Raw genomic sequence first — 20626 nt, forward strand, 5'->3', positions numbered from 1 at the left:
GCTTAAAAACCTCCAATGAAGGAGAGTTCACCACTTCCCGAGAGAGACCCTTCCACTGTCAAACAGCTCTCACTGTCAGAAGTTTCTCCTGGTGTTTAGTCAGAATCTCCCTTCTGGTAACTTGAAGCCATTGGTTCAGATCCTGCCCTCTGGAACAAGAGAAAACAAGCTTTTCTCCTCTTCCATGTGACAGTCTTTGAGATATTTGAAGATGGCTGTCCTATCTCCTCTCACTTTCCTTCTTTCCAGGCTAAACATACCCGACCCCCTCAACTGTTCCTCATAAGGCTTGGTTTCCAGACCCTTGATCATCTTCGTCACCCTTCTCTGCACACGTTCGTTTGTCAACATCCTTCTTCAATTGTGGTGCCCAGAATTGGACACAATATTCCAGATGTGGTCTGACCAAGGCAGAATAGAGTGGTACTATGACTTCCCTTGACCTGGATCAGTGATGGCGAACCTATGACACGCGTGTCAGACGTGACACGCAGAGCCCTCACTGCTGGCACATGCCCCATCGGCCCATTCGTGCTGCTGTTGTTTCCCCCCCCCATTTGTTCTCCCGCTCCTCCTACAGCTTGTCTCCGCTACAGCTTGTCTCCACCGTTAAAACCAGGATCCTTTCTTGTTGTTGTTGCTGCTGGTAGCCAGAGACTGGTTTTTAACCCTTTCTGTGCTGTTTTTCTGGCGCTTTGGCAGACTATGATTGGGTGTAACAGCGTTCATTTTTTAACCCGTTCTGTGCTGGTTTTTTGGCGCTTTGGCAGGCTATATCGGTGCTGCATGTTAGTTCCAGCGAAGGTATTATTCATCATTTATTTCTGTTCTCTTTCCTTCCAAAAAAGCGCAGCAGCTTTGGGGCACCCCCCCAGAAAAAGCAAAGCAACTTTTGCACCCCCCAAAAAAACCTCCAAAACTTTGGTCAGCAGCTCCTCCCAAGAAGCTCAACAACTCTGGGCACTTTGTGATAAATAAGGGGTTTTTGGTTTGGTTTAGTTAAATAATTATTTTTTGGTTTATTAAATACAGTTATATATTACAATTATACATTTTTGTTATTTAAACTATAAATATCACGAAATTATGGGTTTTTTTATCTCAAAGTGACACACCACCCGAGTTATGCTCGGTTTTTTGGCGAATTTTGACACACCAAGCTCAAAAGGTTGCCCATCACTGACCTGGACACTATACTTCTGTTGATGCAGCCTAGAATAGCATTAGCTTTTTTTGCTGCTGTATTGACTCATGTGAAGCTTGTGGTCTATTAAGACCCCTAGGTAGGCCTACGTTTCATTACTGGCATTCCAGGTATCCCCATCTTATATTTGTGCAGCTGGTTATTCCTGCCTAAGTGTAGAAACTTAACATTTGTTCCTATTGAAATTCATTTAGTTAGTTTGGCCCAGTTCTTCAATCTGTTAAGGTTATCTTGAATCCCGATTTTCTCTTCTGCGGCATTAGCTACCCCTCCCAGTTTGGCAATAAACAATGGATTTACTTGGTGAGATTATTCATAAAATAAAATAAAATAAACCCTACCCTTTCCACAGGGACCCAGGTGGCGCTGTGGTTAAACCACTGAGCCTGGGGCTTGCTGATCAGAAGGTCGGCGGTTCGAATCCCTGTGACGGGGTGAGCTCCCGTTGCTTGGTCCCAGCTCCTGCCAACCTAGCAGTTCGAAAGCACGTCAAAATGCAAGTAGATAAATAGGAACCGCTACAGCGGGAAGGTAAACGGCGTTTCCATGTGCTGCTCTGGTTTGCCAGAAGCGGTTTGGTCATGCTGGCCACATGACCTGGAAGATATACGCCGGCTCCCTCGGCCAATAATGCGAGATGAGCACTGCAACCCCAGAGTCGGTCACGACTGGACCTAATGGTCAGGGGTCCCTTTACCTTTACCTTTACCCTTTCCACAGGCAGTAAGGCAAGCAAATTTTCTGCACAAAGTCCCACCTTTGCTATTAACTTCGAAGGGTAGGCTAAAATCCTGCCTTTCTCCTTTTCTTTTCCAATTTCATTTTGCTTTATTATACTTACTTACAGCTGTACAACATAAACTTGAGTTCATTGTTACCAATAAACTGATACAAAAAAACCTAACATTTTAACAATAAATTTTCTTCCAAAGTGTCAGATTTCCCATCTTTTCCATATTTTGTTCTATTGAGACCTATCGCATAAATGTGTCCATTTGTTTAATAATAAAGTACAAATAATTATATCATTCTCTTTTTGTATGAATTGTTTACAGAGGTTATTCAAAGGCTATTGCAGAATTTAAATCACAACAAATGTTCTCAATATATTCCTTGAGAACTTTCCAGTCCTTTCTCCTTTTCTTGCTCCCACCAGAGGGAGACAAAAGTGTCAAGTAACCAAAATATCCCATCTTCTTGCAAGGAATTATCACTATTTTTCAAGTTGTGCTTTCTCAAGCAGCCTCAAGAGGGAGTACTCCAGTCATGATGGATGCATTTTCCTGCATTAAAAAAACACCCAGATACAGTAGTCAGTTGTCTTCTTTCTACAGCTCCTTTGTTCACAGCGTTGGATGTTTAGAGCGCTGGATAAAGAAGTAGACCAGGGTTCAAATCCCCACTCAGGTATGAAACTCACTGGGTGATATTGGGCTAGTGCAGTGTTTCTCAACCTTTTTTGGGCCACGGCACACTTGTTCCGTGAAAAAAATCACGAGGCACACCACCATTAAAAAAGTTAAAAAATTTAACTCTGTGCCGCCCTATATTATAATTATGACTGTAAGAAAAACTTGCCAAATATTGCTTTCCGGCGGGTTAGAGTTGTGTATTGGCGGCCGCCAGGCTCGTTTGCAGTGAGGTTTGGGAAAGAGGAGGAGAAATATTGCTTTCCGGCGGGTCAGTGCTGATTATTGGCGGCCGCCAGGCACGCGACAATGCAAATCGCCCTTCTCGTCGCCGCACGTCACGGCACACCAGCCAGCGTCTCGCGGCACACTAGTGTGCCGCGGAACAGCGGTTGAGAAACGCTGGGCTAGTGACTGTCTCTCAGCCTCATCTGCTTTACATAGTTGTTATGAGAATAATCTAGATGCCACCTTGAGCTCTGGGGAGGATAGAAATGCAGTAATAATGGAAGCGAATAAATAATAAAAGTAAGTGATTAAGAAAACAAACATAAGCAGCAGCAGCATATTTCATCATATGTGGTGGAACTGTAAAGTGATAAAGGAATTCTGGGAAATTATATATAATGAACTGAAAAAAAGAAGTTTAAAATAACTTTTGTTGAAAAGCCGGAAGTCTTTTCGTTAGGAATTATAGGTGCAGAGATACTGAAGGAACTAAAAAGACTGTTTATGTACGCTACAACAGCCGCAAGGATGATTCTTGCCCAGAGTTGGAAAGATGACAAGATACCTAGTAGGGCCATAACTGTCAACCCTCCCTTTTTTTTGTGGGAAACTCCCTTATTCCCTTATAGTAATAATACTATCTGTGTGAATCAATTTGTAAAATCAAATAAAAACTAATTTTTTATAAAATAGTATATATACACACACACACACACACACACACACACACACACACACACACACACACAAAAAAAACCAGCAGCCGTGTAATGTTGGTCTTTACAAAGCCAGGAAATTGGGTCCTCAGAAGTAAATGGAGCCAGTTGCAACTCCATGAATATTTTGCTGGCACTGGGGGCAGCAATATTCCTCTGGCATGATGACTTCTCTTAAATCATGGCTGCATATAAGACGCCAACGAAAGCATGAAATCAAATATAGCCAGCAAACGTAGAAAAAACAAGCCACGCCCAAAAATTATTGTGAGTACAGAATTTGAGACTTCTTGGTGCAGATGTAGGACTGTAGGGTTTTCCTTGGCCTGGAGTTGTCAACAGCCAGGCCCTCAGATCCAGGCAGCATCTCCCCCCAGCCTCAGGACACACAAGGGAAAGAACAAAGAATTCACAAATGTTCTTGTTCTACAGCGAGGCTGGTTTAATGTAATGAAAACACAACTTTTGTTGCAGCTGTAACACGAGAAAAGGCAACGCTTCTTGTAGGCCAAGAAAAATGGACGGAGGTTGTGGGAGCAAGTGGAGGACAAACCAGGATGTGTCAGGCAGAGGATGGATGGATTTGGCATGGGGGAGCTAAGGGAATGCTCCCCTATTGGGGGATAACAGGTTACATTACGATCTGTCAAAGCAGATCTGTCAATCAAAGCAGCTCCACCCATCCCCGCCCTGCTCCTCCCAATCAGTGCAGTCCTCCAGAGGATAGGAGATGGCTTCACGCTGGTGTCACATCGTAGTTCCTGTAAAGAAAGGAAACAGGGATCAGGGCAAGGGATATGGGATATGGGAATACATGTTAGGCTCCTCGGGGTGATTTATTTACTGAGTATTCATCCTGATTTGCTTGTACAAAGCTTACACAGAGGTTCAGGCACTTTCAAGCAGCCATTTCATTGAACTGTTCGAAAGCACGTCAAAGTGCAAGTAGATAAATAGGTACCGCTCTGGTGGGAAGGTAAACGGTGTTTCCGTGTGCTGCTCTGGTTCTCCAGAAGTGACTTAGTCATGCTGGCCACATGACCTGGAAGCTGTACGCTGGCTCCCTCGGCCAATAACGCGAGATGAGCGCCGCAACCCCAGAGTCGGTCACGACTGGACCTAATGGTCAGGGGTCCTTTTACCTTTACCTAATTACGTATACGTAGGCTGCATTCATATTCCAGCATTTGGACTTTCACAAGATGGAATTAATTAGAGATAAGGAAACCGGAATGGGTGGGTGGGAAGGTGTTACTCACCTTGTCCGCTTCTTTCCTCTGCATCGAGATTTTCCATGTTTCCCACCTGGAAGTGGAGAGAGAACAAACCGTTTTCTGAACTCTTCCTCCTAGAGTAAAGGCAAGGCAATGCCGCCCCATTTTCTGAACCCAGCCCTTCAGCCTCCCCACTCTAGCCCCCTCCTAAGATCTACCAGATCCTGGTGCCAGATACAAAAGGCATACAATTAGAATGGAGGTGGGCAGTGCTGGAGGAAGCACAGTGCCTCTAAGCAGCTGTTGAGTGCAGGATTTGCTTTGAGTTTTGCAGATCCCAATTACCAGTCATGCACTTATTACTTAGGGCTTGTCCACACTTCGACTTCCCCCGCCACTTTCCCCTGGGGAAACCTGCTCTTTACTGCTGAATCGAAGCAAACGTCAGTCAGGTTTTCCGTGGATTGATACTTGCTCCGATTCAGCGGTAAAGAGCAGGTTTTCCCAGGGAAGGCAGCAGGGCGAACAGAAAACTACTTGGACCTGTGTCTAGAAAGAATGGGACATGTGGAAAACTGCATGGTCTTGTGCTTTCTAGGCTTGGGACAAGCAAAGTGTGGATGAGCCCTTAATAAGGTCTCAGATGAAAGGAGAGGGACGATTATGTGAATATCCAGGCACAATTCTACTTCTCCACTCTTTTGCCACCCACATTTAGGGAGAGAACTCAAAGCAGCTCCACTCATCCCAGTTGACCATACTTACAGGTGAGAATGAGAATGCCAAGAATGAATAGGATGGCAGCAGCTATCAAGCCCCATTTGCGCAGGGAATAGTAATCTGCAAGGGTATGGAGAAAAGCAGGCATTTAATGCAAGCCTGAAGTACACACTAAAGCTGTGTACAAATTAGCAGCTCAAAATACAGCAAGGCCGTTCTTTTTCTCAATTAGGATCAAAGCTGGTGGGGGACAGGAAGGAGCCAAAATATAGTACAACAGCAGTGCTCCCCCCCCAAAAAAATGAGGTACCAGAATTCACCATGAAATCCTCCCTAGTTCTCTTAGAATGGCAATGGTGCCCACCTGAGATGTGCCGGAACTGAGTTCCTGTGAGTTCCCCGGAAAAAATATCTGTGTGCAACAGTGTACACACTCCTGTTTAATCTGCAACCAGCACATTTCCGATTCTTTTGGGAAATGGTGTATACACAAAGTAGCAGTGGGAGTGCACTGGGTATAAACAGGAATGTGTACATTGCCATTCATTCACTCTGTTTCCAGAGTTGAGAGATGGAGTGTTGTTCCTTTAAGTAGCCAAAACTGCACTAGCCACAAACAAGAGGACCAAGGAGATTTGGGAGATTCCCCAAGGTTTCCATAAATACAAAAAGAACGTAAGGGTGAGCAAACCCTAAACAGGCCAGTGAAAACTGAGCATGCTCAGCAATCATGGAATGTTGGCTACAGCTGTGTGCAAACTATTCTAAGAAAAAGCACATTCTTTCCCTCAAAGAATTCTGGGCACCATAATTTACCTCTCACAGAGTTGCAGTTCCCATAAACCCTTGACAAACTGGTAGCCATAATTATCTGAAGCGGGGAAATGTACTCGAATGTGTACACAACCAGATAATGGCTTTTAAGAGAGCTCAAAAGAGAGAGGCACTGCTTCCTATGGTGTACACCCCTATTTCTTTTGTCCCACTGTCTCCTCTGTTCAGATGAGTTGTGCAAGTTTTCCAGAGCTGCGAAAGTCTGCATTACCTCTTAAGGGATTGCAATAGTGGGATGAGTAAACATCTCAGGAGAAACCAACTTTCATTGAAAGCCCCTTTTAAGTATCTGAAAAAGTATCTATTGTTATGAGTTTGAGGGGGATGAAGTAGGCTGTCTGCGAGATCCTTCTAACCCAGGGGTCAGCAGCCTTTTTCAGCCGTGGGCCAGTCCACCGTCCCTCAGACCTTGTGATGGGCCGGACTCTATTGGGGGGGGGGGATGAATGAATTCCTATGCCCCAGAAATATCCCAGAGATGCATTTTATATAAAAGGACACATTCTACTCATGTAAAAACACACTGATTCCCAGACCATCCACGGGCCAGATTGAGAAGGCGACTGGGCCGGATACGGCCCCCGGGCCTTAGTTTGCATACCCCTGTTCTAACCCCTGGATTCAGCAAGTGTTGAAATATAAGCCAGGCTGGCTTCCTGTGTTGGAGTGATCACCTGGGTGATGGGCCATTAAGAGAACAAAAGAAGGGGGCTCTTTGGGAAAAGACAAATGGGTGATATAAGAGATAGTTAGAAAGACAAAGCATGAGACTGGAGTTGAGTTTGCTGTGATGTAACCTCATGAGAAGAGAAGACTCCCTGGAAAAGACCCTGATGTTGGGAAAGATGGAGGGCACAAGGAGAAGGGGACGACAGAGGACGAGATGGTTGGACAGTGTTCTCGAAGCTACGAACATGAGTCTGACCAAACTGCGGGAGGCAATGCGAGACAGGAGTGCCTGGCATGCTCTGGTCCATGGGGTCACGAAGTGTCGGACATGACTAAATGACTAAACAACAACAACAACCTAGAAGTAAAGCAACAAACTGGAGGGAGGATCAGAGGGCAATGTTCCATTTCTGTTTAAATCGAAGGCTGTGGCTATGGGAGAAACAAGACCCTTCCGGGCTGTTAATGCTGTGAACCCCTCCAGCGTAGGCTCAGGTTGTATACATGTGAAAGCAAACGATATATGATAAAGACACCACAGTTTCTTCTGTGCCTCATTCCCAAAAGGAAACACACGCCCTGGATTAGTGCCTGGAACCCCTAGAATCGCCCACCGCTCGGAGATGGGGGTGGCATGCAACACAATGGTCTGTTTCCAACTTGTTGAGACTCACCATAATAGAAAACATTCTCTTGGTAATCTACCTTCCAAACATCTGTTTAAAAAGAAGGAATGAGAGATAATTGAGAAATATGCCCAGCCTGCCATTATGGAGAAGGAGAGGTCATGTCTGATCCTCCTTCTACAGCAAAGGTGGGGAAACTCAGACCTACAGGCTAAATGTGCCCCTCCAAGCCCCTCAATCTGGCCCTCTCCTAGGCCACACCCTGCACCGCCCCTGCTCTGCACCCTGCATGAGTACTTTTGTCTGCTTCAGATGTGTCCTTGAAATGTGATAATGACTCTTGCTTGCCTGGTGGAAGGATGGAGAAAAGCGTTTGCAGTGCATGAGGAAATCTCTAGCTTTTGTGTGGCTGGACTATAGCCTTCTATACGGAGGTGAGAGTCACACCCGTGACTGCTCACTTTTGCTTCTAGCCCCACTCACTTTTAACTCCAGCCCTGCCCACCGCTGGCCTGCAATTCCTTGAAGGCATTGGTTTCGTCTCGGCAAAATCCATTATATTTGCAGAAGTTTGCGTACTTAAAAATTATATTCCTGTAATATGAGGATTAACGGCAGGAGAGCAAGAGAGGCTGGCCCTACCCTTGGGTAGAATGAGTTGACTGCTCAGGCAGCAAATACTGGCAAAGGGCACCTTCCTGAACCACTGGCCATAGCCTTTGGTTGGGGGCCAGAACTGTGTGTGCCACATAGCCTGTCCTGCACCCTCATAATAACCCTTCTGCCCTTACTTAAAGCGAAGGACACTATCCTGTTGCCGGTGTTGAATTAAGGTTCATCTTCCAGTCCCTCGACTTCTCTACATGGAACATGGATTTGTCTTTTGCCTTCTACAACCTGGGCCTTTTACATACCTGCTCTCCTCCTCTGGTCTACAGATGGCTGTTGAGCTTGGGTAACTTCTGGAAAAGAAAACGCAGAAGGAGACAGGTGAGCTGGTTCCATTCTTTTGGATGTGGCAAAGCAAACTCTTTCTGATTGTTCCCTCTCTCTGCCCACCTCCCCTCATGGGTGGTCCATGGTTCTTATGCTCACCTGCAGCGCTGGTGAAGCTCACACTGCTAGGGGAGATGCCTTTAGTTGCCTCCACTTCAGCTACAGATGTCTCTTCTGCTGCATATTAAGATAAGAGTGTTACATTGGAGCTAGGATGAAATCCCCTTGTAAATAATTTCAGTCTCCTGGCCCTACAACTTTCCTTCCAGATCTGATGTTTCTACCGGTAGCTTCCTCATGAGACAGAGTCTGGCAATGGCTCGCTGGGGGTGGGTCATGAAGAAGCAAAAGACTGATAATGGCCTGGTTTGTTTGATAATGGTGTAAATGGTCACTCTGCCCCAAAAGCTATTGGGCAGAACGTATTATGCCGTTTCCAATGGGCTTGAGAAACAGAGGTTGCCAGGGGCAGGGTGGGAATGTTGTTTGAACTGTTGGGAGAATTCTGCCCCATCCATGGAGAATTGTCAAGTTGGAAGGGACCCCAAGGGCCATCTAGCTCAACCCCCTGCAATGCAGGAATCTTTTTGCCCAACGTGGGGTTCGAACCCATGACCATGAGATTAAGAGTCTCATGCTCTACCGACTGAAATGTCCCCCCTCTGCTCATGACAAGGGTGGAGAATTTGGGTAGACCATTTTCACTATTATGTCATGATTTACAACTCACACACAGGCTGTGGGAATGGTGAGCCTGAACCCACCCTGGCCAGTTGTTGGACTACAACTCCCATGATCCCCAAACACAGGCCAGGCTGGCTGGGGCTGGTGAGAGTTGAAGTCCTGCAAACATCTATAGGAGGGCCACAAGTTCCCCATCCCGGTTACAACACACAAGCATAAATGTTGTCTAAGGGTTTCCCCTTTCTGGAATGCTTCCAGGCAAGTGGTTTATTGAGCATTCATCCTGATTTCGTTACCGGGAGATTAGACGGTGTTGGGTATTTAGCGAACATTCATTCTGATTTGGTTGCAGGGAGGTTTGTTTTGTGAGCACCACAGCACAACTAATAAATTGGAATGGTGTGTGGATGGTCCAGTATAAATCAGCATATCAACAGTGATATGCTGCAGAATACAACTGCAAGAAAGAAAAACCCGCTCCAGTCTGGAGGAGCCCAATGTATTTCCAGATACGGTATATATACAGTCATCCTTCATGCCAATACTGTAGGGGGAAATTAAACATCCTTTTAAATTTGACAATATTTGCAGGTAGAAGTTCTGGTCTTGTCATATTTATCTTGCACAAATATCCATGGAATTGTGGAAGGATTCCAACCCAAGGATTTTTTCAGCCACATACCCCTTGTTGATGCATTCTCCTGTTGCTGGAAATTCCGAGGGCTTGCTGTCATATTTTCAGCCTCTGGCTCCTCTGCTATAGAAGACCAGGATATGGAGAAGAAATTTTGGGTTAGAAAGATCTGCAAGTCCTCTCCCTTGAGTGCTGCCCTGCTACTACTGATTGCAGGTGGCCAGATGTGAACATGGAGGGCAAAACTCCTGTGTCTTTATAACAACCGATTGAAGCTGGTGGTTTTTACACACATCCCACTTATGCCTCTGGCCAAACAAGTTCTACAGACTTTCATAGTGTTTCAAGAACCTTCCAAAAACCGACAATGGGATGGGCAAATATGGCATTATTTCAGGTTCTCTTGGTGTCTTATTTTCCAAATCTTAAGTTCAGTTTTCCCACATTTCTACAACACCTTGCAATTTGTTTTCCCAGGCTTTGGCTATGGGAGAAGAAATATCTTCTTGGAGTGTTAATGCTGTGAGCCCCTCCATCATAGGCTCAGGTTGTAGATTTGTGTAAATAAACCATGTCTTCTAAAGACTGTCCCTCATTTTAAGGTAAGTTTTGCAAGTCGTGAGTCCACAGTAAGAATCAACAGGCAGCCGTAACAAAGTTGACAAGCAACTGAAACAAAAATATACCAAGGTATTTTCCCCTTGAAGTGCAAATCAGTTATGCAACCATAACTTGTGACATTCCAAATTTCACTTTCTTTACATGTAAACAAAACCCACAAAGCTTTAGGACAATGGGGAAACATTGTAAATTGGATTTGGTATACATGCAAGGTAATGAAATGATAAAAGCAAGTATAAGTAGTAAAATCAATAAAACTTACCTGTGGAAGGCAAAAAGGACTCTGTTGTTGTTCTATCCTTGCCATCTGCTTCCTGCCCCACAAGTGAGGATGGGGTACCTGAAACCCAAGCCACAAGCTGACATAAATATCCTTCTGAGCATGCAGAGACAGCCTGATGATGTGCCAGCATAGCTAGGGAATCTGGGGGCCCTCCAGATGCTGTTCAACTCCAACTCCCATCATCCACAGTCAGCGTGGCCAAAGGTCAGGGATGATGGGAGTTGGAGTCCAACCAACTGGATGACATCAGTTTAAGCAAAATCTAAAGTCTTAAGGGCCAAGGGCTGCGTTCAACAAAACAAAGATCAGTTTTCAGACTTAAAGTTGTTGGTGACCAACCAAAAAGGAAATGCACAATTTTTGTTTGAAAGTGCATGCTTCTCAGCAAAATCCAAACCCAAGATCCATTTCATTTGCTGGAATGAAAGCAAGAATGTCGTGGGTTGAAGTCTTTTCCGTGCATAAACAGCAAAATCTTTCTTTTGTACATGTTTATCCCAGGCTTTCTGCAAGAAGCTCGCAGAAGTGGCCCCCGCCACACTCCATTTTATCCTCACAACAGCCCTGTGAGGTAGACTAAGTGACTGGCCCAATATCATCCAGCAGGCTTCTATGCTGAGATTTTTGTACACAATACTTGGCTGGAGAACTGCGTTGCAAAATCAAGAAAAATATGAATTTTGAAAGATGGGTGTGTTTTTGTTCCCATATTGTTTCAGAAAATATGAATCAGTTAAGTTTGCCTTTAATTGCAAACTGAATCCAGCTTCTCCCTGCTCCCTAGGCAGAAGCCAGCCACGGTCTGGATCCTCCAGCTGTTTTTTGGCAATGTTTTCAAGTCAGCCCATGCCATTAATGATGGCAAGCATTACTACATCTCTCTGCTTTCCTCACCGCAAACACTTTGCAATGATAATAAATAAAGGCACTTGATTGGTTTCAAAATAACATGAAGTAACAGCTAAAAGATAAAACTTAAAAACTAAAACAGGGGTATCCAACATTTTTGGGCTACAATCCCCATCAGCCAACATGGCCAGTGGTGGGCACTGATGGGAGATGTAGTCCCAAACTTCACCATATTGGTTTGGGAATGTTGAGGAAAGGTAGGGGAGGATATATTGTTTAAATATTATCTCTCCTCACTCACGCTTGTGAGTAAGTAGCAGAGCACATTCCCTTGCACATTGCTGGAAGCTAGTTGATGGATTTGTGAGAATCATTTGAATTAAGCCATCCAGTCTGGCTTGTCCACATTGGATTGTTCCTGGTCAGTTTCCCCTTACGTTTCCCTCTGAAAATAATAATACGGTACAACAGTCTTCATTAAAAGTAACAGTAAAGTTTGCTTGCATTCAGTTCACAGTATTGTCCTGAAGGCAGGCTTTATCTTGTAGTTACATTTACAGTTGTAGAGAAACTAAGTCTGAGCTAGGCCTCAGACTTTCTATCTCGTGGCTTACATCCTCTGTAAACTTAGTTGGTCTTTAAGGTGCTACTGAAGGAATTTTTTTTATTTTGTTTCGACTCAGACCAACACGGCTACCTACCTGTAACTATCCTCTGTAAGGATGAGCCATGTGCTGCTGGCTAAGAGCCAGCAGATGATGGTAAAAGAGCAAAAGAGCAGCAAAAGAGCAAAATGGCCAAAAGAGGAAGATGGCTGCATGACTAGCCCTTTTATAGGGTCTGCCAGGGTCACACCCATCTACCTGGTCACACAGGTGTGACAGAAAGTCCTCCTGGCTGAAGCAGCATTCTCCTGTGTGTCCACTCTGGGCAAACAAGAAAAGTTGCACTTGACTGCTTCAGTGATGTTACACTCCACAATTGGCATTCCCTGAACTTTAATTATTTGTTCTCACACGTCATTTAGTTACCAGATTAGCTTTTGTTCTCCCTCACCTGGATTACAGAACTCGAAAACCGCCGGAAGCATCGTCTGAGGAGGTCCTTCCAGAAGGATCAGCGCCTACTTCAAGGCCAAAACCTAGCTTGGAGCACCCTTATTGACACATTCAGATAATGGAAGCTAAGCTTAAAGGAAGTCATCGCTCTTGGCAGTTCCCTTAAGCAGCTTGTTGCAATTTGCAGCGACTGAAAGCACCCAAGCAGCTGGAGGGTCTGTTGCTCTGCCTCCGCAGCACATGCAGGAAGGGATGACTGGGCTGCGAAACAGTCGCCATGGCATTTCTGGATTCTCGGAAACGCTGGCATATGTTTTGCCTTATTTGAGGGTAATTATTTTTAATTGGCAGGGGAAAATATTTCACAACAATATTTCTTCACTACGTTTGCCCAAATGTCCCAGTTCATTTGTCTCTAAAAGATAGTGGTGGCACTAATGTTGAAATCTGCTGGCTGATGGGCAAAGTGGGAAAGAACGGCTTCCATATTCTAGGAGGCCACTTGTGTCTCCAGACCAGGGGTAGGCAATGGGGTGCTCTCTAGTTGCTGTTGGACCTCAGCTCCCATAAGCCCCAACCAACGTAGGCAATGGGCAGAAATGATGGATTTGCTGAACCATAACTCCAGATGACTTGTGCACTTCTGCTAGGGCAGCCTTCCCCAATCTGATGCCATCCATATAATGTTGGACTACAGCTCCCTTCTTCTCTGGCCATACTAGTTGGGGATGGTGGGAACTGTAGTTCAAAGCACCTAGGGGACACTAGGTACTAAGGTGGAAAGGCTGCAGCTCATAGAGAACTTTGGGGGTGTGAACTCACAACTGGTGAATGTCATGGAGGCAGAAGTTTGAACGCACACCTGGAATAATACACTGAAGAGGGAGAATCTTACCTTGAGCATCTACAGGACCACTGAGGCTCACACGGACAAGCAGCAGAAAGACAAAGAGCTGGAAAAGACACACACAAATTCAGCCATCTTGACACTAATTCAGATTGTGCCCCATAGCGCCAACACTGAATGCTCTGAGTAGCAGCAACTACTTCTCCACTGTGTGAACCAAAACAGGACAAAGTCACAGCTGGAACTGATGCACAGATCCCTCAGCCAACGAAACGCTGAATCAATTACCCTCACAGAAGCCAAGAAAACCATGCCAGTGTTTGAGAGGCATGTGTCTGGGCACATGTGTTCATTGCACTTGTGGTGAAGCTTGATTGATAGACTGTAGAAGATTTGATGCTGCTGCTGCTGCTATGCATTTAGCATTCCAATGAACCAGGATCTAATTCTATAAAAAGCACACAGCCTTCTCTAGATCTATTGCCATTTATTTTCATTATTTTCACTGCTGGCCATAGCTCCTTTAAACCATAGAATCAGACTCAGGGTTCTATCGTTTCCCCAGTTTAAAATCAACTCCCACGTTATTTTTCATACCACAGAGATAAATATAGTAACCAACCAGGGGAAAAATGATACAACCCTGAGTGTTGCAGTGGCTGTGCACTCCCTATACCTATGAAATGCCTTTAGAAGATGTACTTTCCTTCAAAGAGTTCTGGGCACCGTAGTTTACCATTCACAGAGTTGCAATTCCCAGCACCCCTTAGCAAACAACAGTGCCCAGAATTCTTTGAGGGGAAGAAGGTGCTTCACATTAGAATTGTCCCCATTAAGTTTCAGGCAGCAAGTTAAAACTGTTTTATTTCAGGAGGCTTTTGCACTACGAGTGCTATTCTGATGCTTTCTCCTCCAACGTTTCTAATCTACGTTTTGAAGTTTGTAGATTTTACATTTTTATTCTATATAATCTGCTTTGTGACTCAGATGAAGTGAAAAGCAGAGTATATGTTTCTTTAAACAAATAAATGCCATCTTGTGCGTGTTTAAAACTGATTTATTGTTATTTCTTTCCTCAGCTAATTTATACAGCACTTCATATTTCAAACGATAAGCAGTTCACAACAGCCCACAAATATAAAAGTCCATTACAAAAGATAGTTTTTTAAAATAAAAAAATAAAAAACCTCACATTTTAGACCAGCACTGATAACAATTAGATACATTAATATAAACTTTCGCAACTTTCGCAATATAAACTTTAACATACAGGACCATGATAACGACAAACTCTCAGTAAAACAACCACAGAGTATAAACAAATTAAATTATCTCTCCCTCCTGCCCAATTTTTAAGATATCAATGCACCAAATACAAATGAAATGCCCTGACCCAATTACTGAAAATAATCGATAAAAAAGGCCTCAGGGAATAAAACAACATTACAAACCCCACACCCAGAGAGCGAAAGAACCCTACATGTTGTCCGCCACCGTTTTATATTCAGAAGCTTCACTGAGGTTTTGAGGCCTCTGAACATCCCGTCTGTGGAGCTGGAAATATACAGGCATTTCCCCTCGGTGGGAGGCACAGTTTTTTTACACTCCAACTGCCGAAGACCTTGTGGTTTGTGCTCACACTGCTCCAAAGGATGTGAGAGCCATGATGCAGCCCTCTGAGGAGGCAGCTTTGAGCTGTCAGCCTGCCAACGTCCTACAGAGGAGCCTATTGGGAGTTTACCAAAAACCTAGGGGGTGGGGGGGCCTCTCACTCCATCTGTGTCCCAAGCCTGTGTTGAACTGTTTGGACTGTTTGTTTTTGAAGCCTCTCCTCCTGGATCCTTTCCAATCCACTGTAGTCTCAACATCACCGAAACGGACAACCTTCCCCACGCTTTCAGCTTTGTCTCGGGGAAGCCCAATTCTAATTTTTTTTGTTGTTGTTTCTCTCCTGCAGTCACGCACACACACATGCCCAAACTCCAAAAGTCTGATGCTTTCCGGTCGGTCTCAGACTTCTGCTTCTGAGAATCACGCCTTTGCAAGCCGAACATCCCTGGTCACACAGGCAGGCAGCTGGCTAACTATATATGGCAAAGTCCATAGAGCAAAAAAGTTTTGTTAAAAAAAAATAAACCCTTCCCGAGATCCAAAAAAGGATGGAGTGAATAAGGCAATCTGGTGAAAACTAGGAAAAGGTGTCTGCTTGCCTGTCTGGATTCTGGACTATATATCCCAAGCCTTTCGCTGACTGCTGAGACCATCTCCCTTCCTCCCGACTCTCGTTTTTGCCATGTGGCTTTCATTTCCCCTGAGCCAGAGGGTCTGGTTCTTCTGGCATCTCCAGCACCCCAAAGAGTTAATCCCTAGTAGGATTTTTTTCTGGCCGGCAAATTGTTCCAGAGACAGGAAGCAGGGGGAGAAAATGTTCTTATGACAAAAAAGGGGAGAGCTGGGTGGTCTGTGCTGGAGAGTTGGAGGTGGGGGGGGCAGTCACTTACCTTCATGGCGGATGCTACAGTCCACCGTTTGCCGGGCATCTGCAAGCGAGCGAAAGGCCCCAACAGTCATTTCCTCCTCTTGCCACTTCCTGGCCCTGGGGAGCAGTGTGAGTCATGGGCACGTGTTCCTACATTTCTGAGTGTGTGGGTATATATACGTTGAGTCCATCGGGGTGTGTGTGTGTGTGTGTGTGTGTGTTTCAAAGTTTGATGGCGCACTCTCTGGAACTAACAGGCTCCTCTGTAAAATGACGACACGGTAACCGAACCCAGAGCAGCAAATGAGGAACGAAAGAAACCACAACCCAGACTTTTATTTATTTATTGTTCTGCACAGCTAGGAGAGCGGTGAGACAAAGGCCGTGGCTCCTTCACGGACATTAATTCGCATAATTTGCCCAGAATATTGTGCCAACTTGGCGGGGCAGAACATTTCAAAAAGGAACTTGAGAACACTGAGAACAGTTAGCCTGGCAGAGAAATTCTTAGGGCGTTGGACACTCATGGCAGGAAAAGTATAGAAAAGGTAAGAAAGGTCCCAGGTTTGGTCCCTGGCATCTTCGGGCAGAGCTGGGACAGGAGAGGCCCATGGCTGAAATCCCCTGTCAGTCGATGAAAGCAATACCGAGCAAGTTATGTATTGCTATGAGTTTGTAGGTGCAAGACTCCCTAAATTCCTGATCAAGCTAGGATTAGAATTTAACAACAACAAGGTCTGTTAGTTAAAACTGTGTGTCGGACTCATGTTGGAATCTAATCAAGACGCGCAGACCCTCCAAGTGTCCCTGTTTTTCCAGTTTCCCCTCCCTGTTTCTGATTTTATCCTGCAACGTCCCACGTTGGAGGTCGCTATTTTCAGATGGATGAGCTATTATTACTATTATTATTATTATTATTATTATTATTATTATTATTATATAGGACATCCCTATTTTCAATGGAGAAATGTTGGAGGGTATGGACTTGCGTGTTAAAGACACTTCTTTAATCCTAGGGGATCATCACGTTTTAATAGCTAATTAAGTCGGGCCAATTTCCTTTTGAGACGATAGCCTGGGGATGAGCATTTAAGGATCAAGGGCAAATCTTATCTGCAAAGGAGTGGGCTCCCTCCCTCCCTCAACTGAGCGTTAGCTTAAAATACATTGCAAGTGTTTTAGTTTAGAGTTTTAGGATTGCAGTTAGGAGTTTGCAACAGAGTTAATAAGCAGAGCGCTGCAGAGAGCAATGGTTGAGAGCAACGGCTGAGGTCTGCTTAAGACCAAGGCTGCTGTGGCAATGGGAGGAGCCTGTACCTCTTGGGGTGTTAATGCTGTGAACCCTGCTGTCATAGGCTCAGGTTGTAGAAATGTGTAAATAAACCATATATCATAAAGACACCACAGTCTCTGCTGTGACTCATTCCCCAAAACCTTGCTGCAGGTGTATTTGACAGAGGCAGCGCTCAGTTTGGCAGCTAGCTGACACAGCACAGGCCTGGGCAACCTTCTGGTAGGCTGCTCGGATCCGACACAGCGCAGTGACCTTCCCCAGGCCGCTCCAGTCTGTGCGATCTGTGCAGCGTCTCCCGAGAAGCAGGAGGTGGAAGACAACAAAGGTAGGAGGGGGAGGGGCCTGTGAGCAGGTTGCACTGGGGAGCAAGCAGGTGGGAGAGGAAGGGGTCAGCAGCAAGGGGGGTGCGAGTGACAGGGTCAGCGATGGATCGCAGGGTCCAGGCCGCCCTCAAGGCCACCTGAGCCTCAAGTAGCAGCAAAGGATCCAGAAGTACCCCCAAGCTGCGCACCCGCTCCTTCAGAGGGAATGCAACCCCATAAAGACATTCCCTTTAAAAAGAAGCCGGTGCATTTATATTCTATGTAGTGGAGCCCGCTGCCCTGTTGCCACTCCAATTGTCAGCTGCGTTGGCTTTTGAGCACAGAATGTGAAAGGGCGCCATCTCGTGGGCAAAATAGCCTCCCGATTTATTTGCATCCCTATGTCATCCCTATTTATTTGGGATTTATTTGCATCCCTATGTCATCTGTATGTTGTAAACTGCCCTGGCAGCGTGTGTGTCTCTGTGTGTGAGTGTACGCGCATGGGCGTAGCCAGGATTTTTGTGGGAGGGGGCAGGCAGGAGGGGGCAGAACTCCAGTTAGCTATGTATTCTTATTGATTATTGGGGGGGGGAGCTACACCCATGTATGCGTGTTGCTGTTATATAGCCTAAATGTGTGGGACACGAGTCTGGTAAATAACTACAGTAAATATAAATGAGGCACAGCATGTAGCGGCAGCTTTAAAAAGAGGAAAGTAGAGCTGGAGGACTTCTTGCGCTCTCGCTGTTGCTGAGCCCCTAACTCCCAGCAACCCCACCCAGCAAAACCAAAAACCAGGGGTGATGGGAATTGTAGTCTAGCAACGTTTTTTCGGGCCACAATCCCGCCCTCCCATCCCTGCAATAAAGACTCCCGGCAGCGGCTGCCCATGAATCTGGTGTTGGCTGAAAAAAAGTAACCAAATAAACAAAGCTGTAAAGTGGGGAGGCATAGAAGCTCCTGCCCGAGGTTAGGAAAGAAGCGTGGGGGCGGAGGAGAGCAAAACAGGACATCTCAAATTTCCAGGCAACGCCACGTGTTCCGCCGGGGCGACTGAAAGGAGAGCAGGAAGATCTCAACCTCCGGCTCTCGTGCAGGTCGCCAAAGGGGTTGCACTGGAAAGGACGCGAGATTCCCGTCCTTGCAATGGGTTCAGAGTGCGGCTGGGAAGCCAGATCCCCTGTTGCAGGTTATGATGATCTCTTTCTCTCGCTTCCCCTCCTCGTTGCATGGGTGTAGACAGGGGGGGGCAGGAGGGGGCAGCTGCCCCCCCCTAGAAGCAAAAAATTATTGTATTTTACAGACCATAACCAATACTTTGCCCCTCCAAAAACTGAAGTGGAAAGGGCTTTGCTTTAGCAAGAGCAGCTCTCCACTTGCTGGGGGCGGGAACACAGCTGTAACAAAAACACATCAAATAAATAAAGCAAAGTGGCTACCAGTACTTAAGCAGTTAAGACAATGGAGCAGAATATCCCTCCAGGCAAGGTCCACCCTATTCACCCTATTGTTATTCAGTGGGAGTTGTTAATGGGCATTCAGGGATCGCATTAACAGTTCTATTGACGATTTAATGAGGGTGCAGAGGATTCAATTTGACTAAGGTGGCCCTGCAAGGCTAAAAGGAAGTGAATAAGAAGGGGGGGGGGCTGTAGCTTTGATAGACACAGTGATGTTTATAAAAAGCATTGGTGTTCCAGTCTGCCCCTCCTCCTGCATCTGTATACTGTAAATCAGGGGTGGCCACCTCCCAAGAGACTCTGATCTACTCACAGAGTTAAAAACTGGGAGTGATCTACCCCCTTTTGGGGGGTTCAGGTCAAAGCTGTTGAGTTTTTTTAAGGAAGGGAAGCCCTGTTTTGGGGGGTTTAGGTCAAACTTGTTGAGCTTCTTTTAGGAGGGAGGGAGGCCCATTTTTGTTTAGGGCTTCAGGTCATAGTTCAGCTTTTTTTTAGGGAGGAGGAAAAATTTGGGTGAGCTTTTTTTAGGGGTGCCAGTGATCTAGCAGTGATCTACCACAGACATCCAGTGATCTACTGGTAGATCACAATCTACCTGTTGGACGTGCCTGCTGTAAATCAAGCAGAGAGAAAGCTGCTTACAAGGCTCCTGTACATCACAGCGTCAGCCAGAGGCACCCACAAATGTGAGTTATCCCTCTCTCTATTTCTTCCTTCCTTTCCTCCCTCTTCCATCCTCAATAAAATACTGGGGGGGCAGATAAGCCCCACATAGAAAGCCCATCAACATGGGGGGGAGGACTCTTTAAAATACAGTATTTACCAGTAATTTCTTTGGGGGGGGCACCTAGGCCTCTAGGAGTTGGCTGCTATGCCTAGGACAATTCAAGAAAGCAGAATCATGCATATGCTATGGTAATATATCAATAGAATCATGGAATTGTAGTCGGAAGGGACCACAAGGGTCATCTAGTCCAACCCCCTGCAATGCAGGAATTTTTCCCCAATGTGGGGCTTGAACCCACAACATGGTTGAAATATTATGCTGATATGCAGCAACGCCTCGGAGCCATCGAGACTGCGGCCCTGTCTTGCCTCGCCCTCGCCTGCCCTGCCACCCCCTCTCCCCTGCCCGACCCTCCCATCCTCTTGCTGCAGAGTTCCAGCTTCACAGCATCACCCAGAGGCACCCACAAATATGAGGTATCCCTCTCTCTATTATTCCTTCCTTCCCTCCCTCTTCCATCCTTAATAAAATACTGGGGGGGGCAGATAAGCCCCACATAGAAAGCCCATCAAAATGGGGGGGTGACTCTTTCAAATACGGTATTTACCAGTAATTGGGGGGGGGGAGAGGCACCTAGGCCTCTAGGATTTGGCTGCTATGCCTAGGAGTAGGACAATTCAAGAAAGCAGAATGATGCATATGCTATGGTAATATATCAATGGAATCATAGAATTGTAGTCGGAAGGGACCACAAGGGTCATCTAGTCCA

The 20626-nt window shown here is 45.7% G+C and overlaps 1 protein-coding gene and 1 long non-coding RNA gene across 2 annotated transcripts in view; one reads left to right on the forward strand and one right to left on the reverse strand.

The window, feature by feature from the left end:
- Window positions 1-3975: 3975 nt before the first annotated feature.
- LOC132592298 (uncharacterized) lies at window positions 3976-16134 on the reverse strand. The gene is made up of 10 exons (XM_060275696.2): window positions 16094-16134; window positions 13641-13698; window positions 10818-10895; window positions 9983-10057; window positions 8716-8793; window positions 8535-8582; window positions 7669-7710; window positions 5537-5611; window positions 4817-4862; window positions 3976-4318 (listed from the first exon to the last, which is right to left on the reverse strand). The coding sequence occupies exons 1-10, from the start codon at window positions 16130-16132 to the stop codon at window positions 4294-4296; spliced, it is 564 nt and encodes a 187-aa protein (XP_060131679.2). The 5' UTR covers window positions 16133-16134; the 3' UTR covers window positions 3976-4293.
- Window positions 16135-16313: 179 nt separating this feature from the next.
- The window catches only part of LOC148685398 (uncharacterized), a 60372-nt gene continuing 56059 nt past the window's right edge, over window positions 16314-20626 (forward strand). The window contains exons 1-2 of the long non-coding RNA XR_015950345.1: window positions 16314-16619; window positions 17516-17690. This is a non-coding gene — a long non-coding RNA (uncharacterized LOC148685398). The remainder of the gene's footprint in view (window positions 16620-17515; window positions 17691-20626) is intronic.

Source organism: Zootoca vivipara, chromosome 6 (genome assembly GCF_965207765.1).
Source record: "Zootoca vivipara chromosome 6, rZooViv2.hap1.1, whole genome shotgun sequence".
Classification (NCBI taxonomy): domain Eukaryota; kingdom Metazoa; phylum Chordata; class Lepidosauria; order Squamata; family Lacertidae; genus Zootoca; species Zootoca vivipara.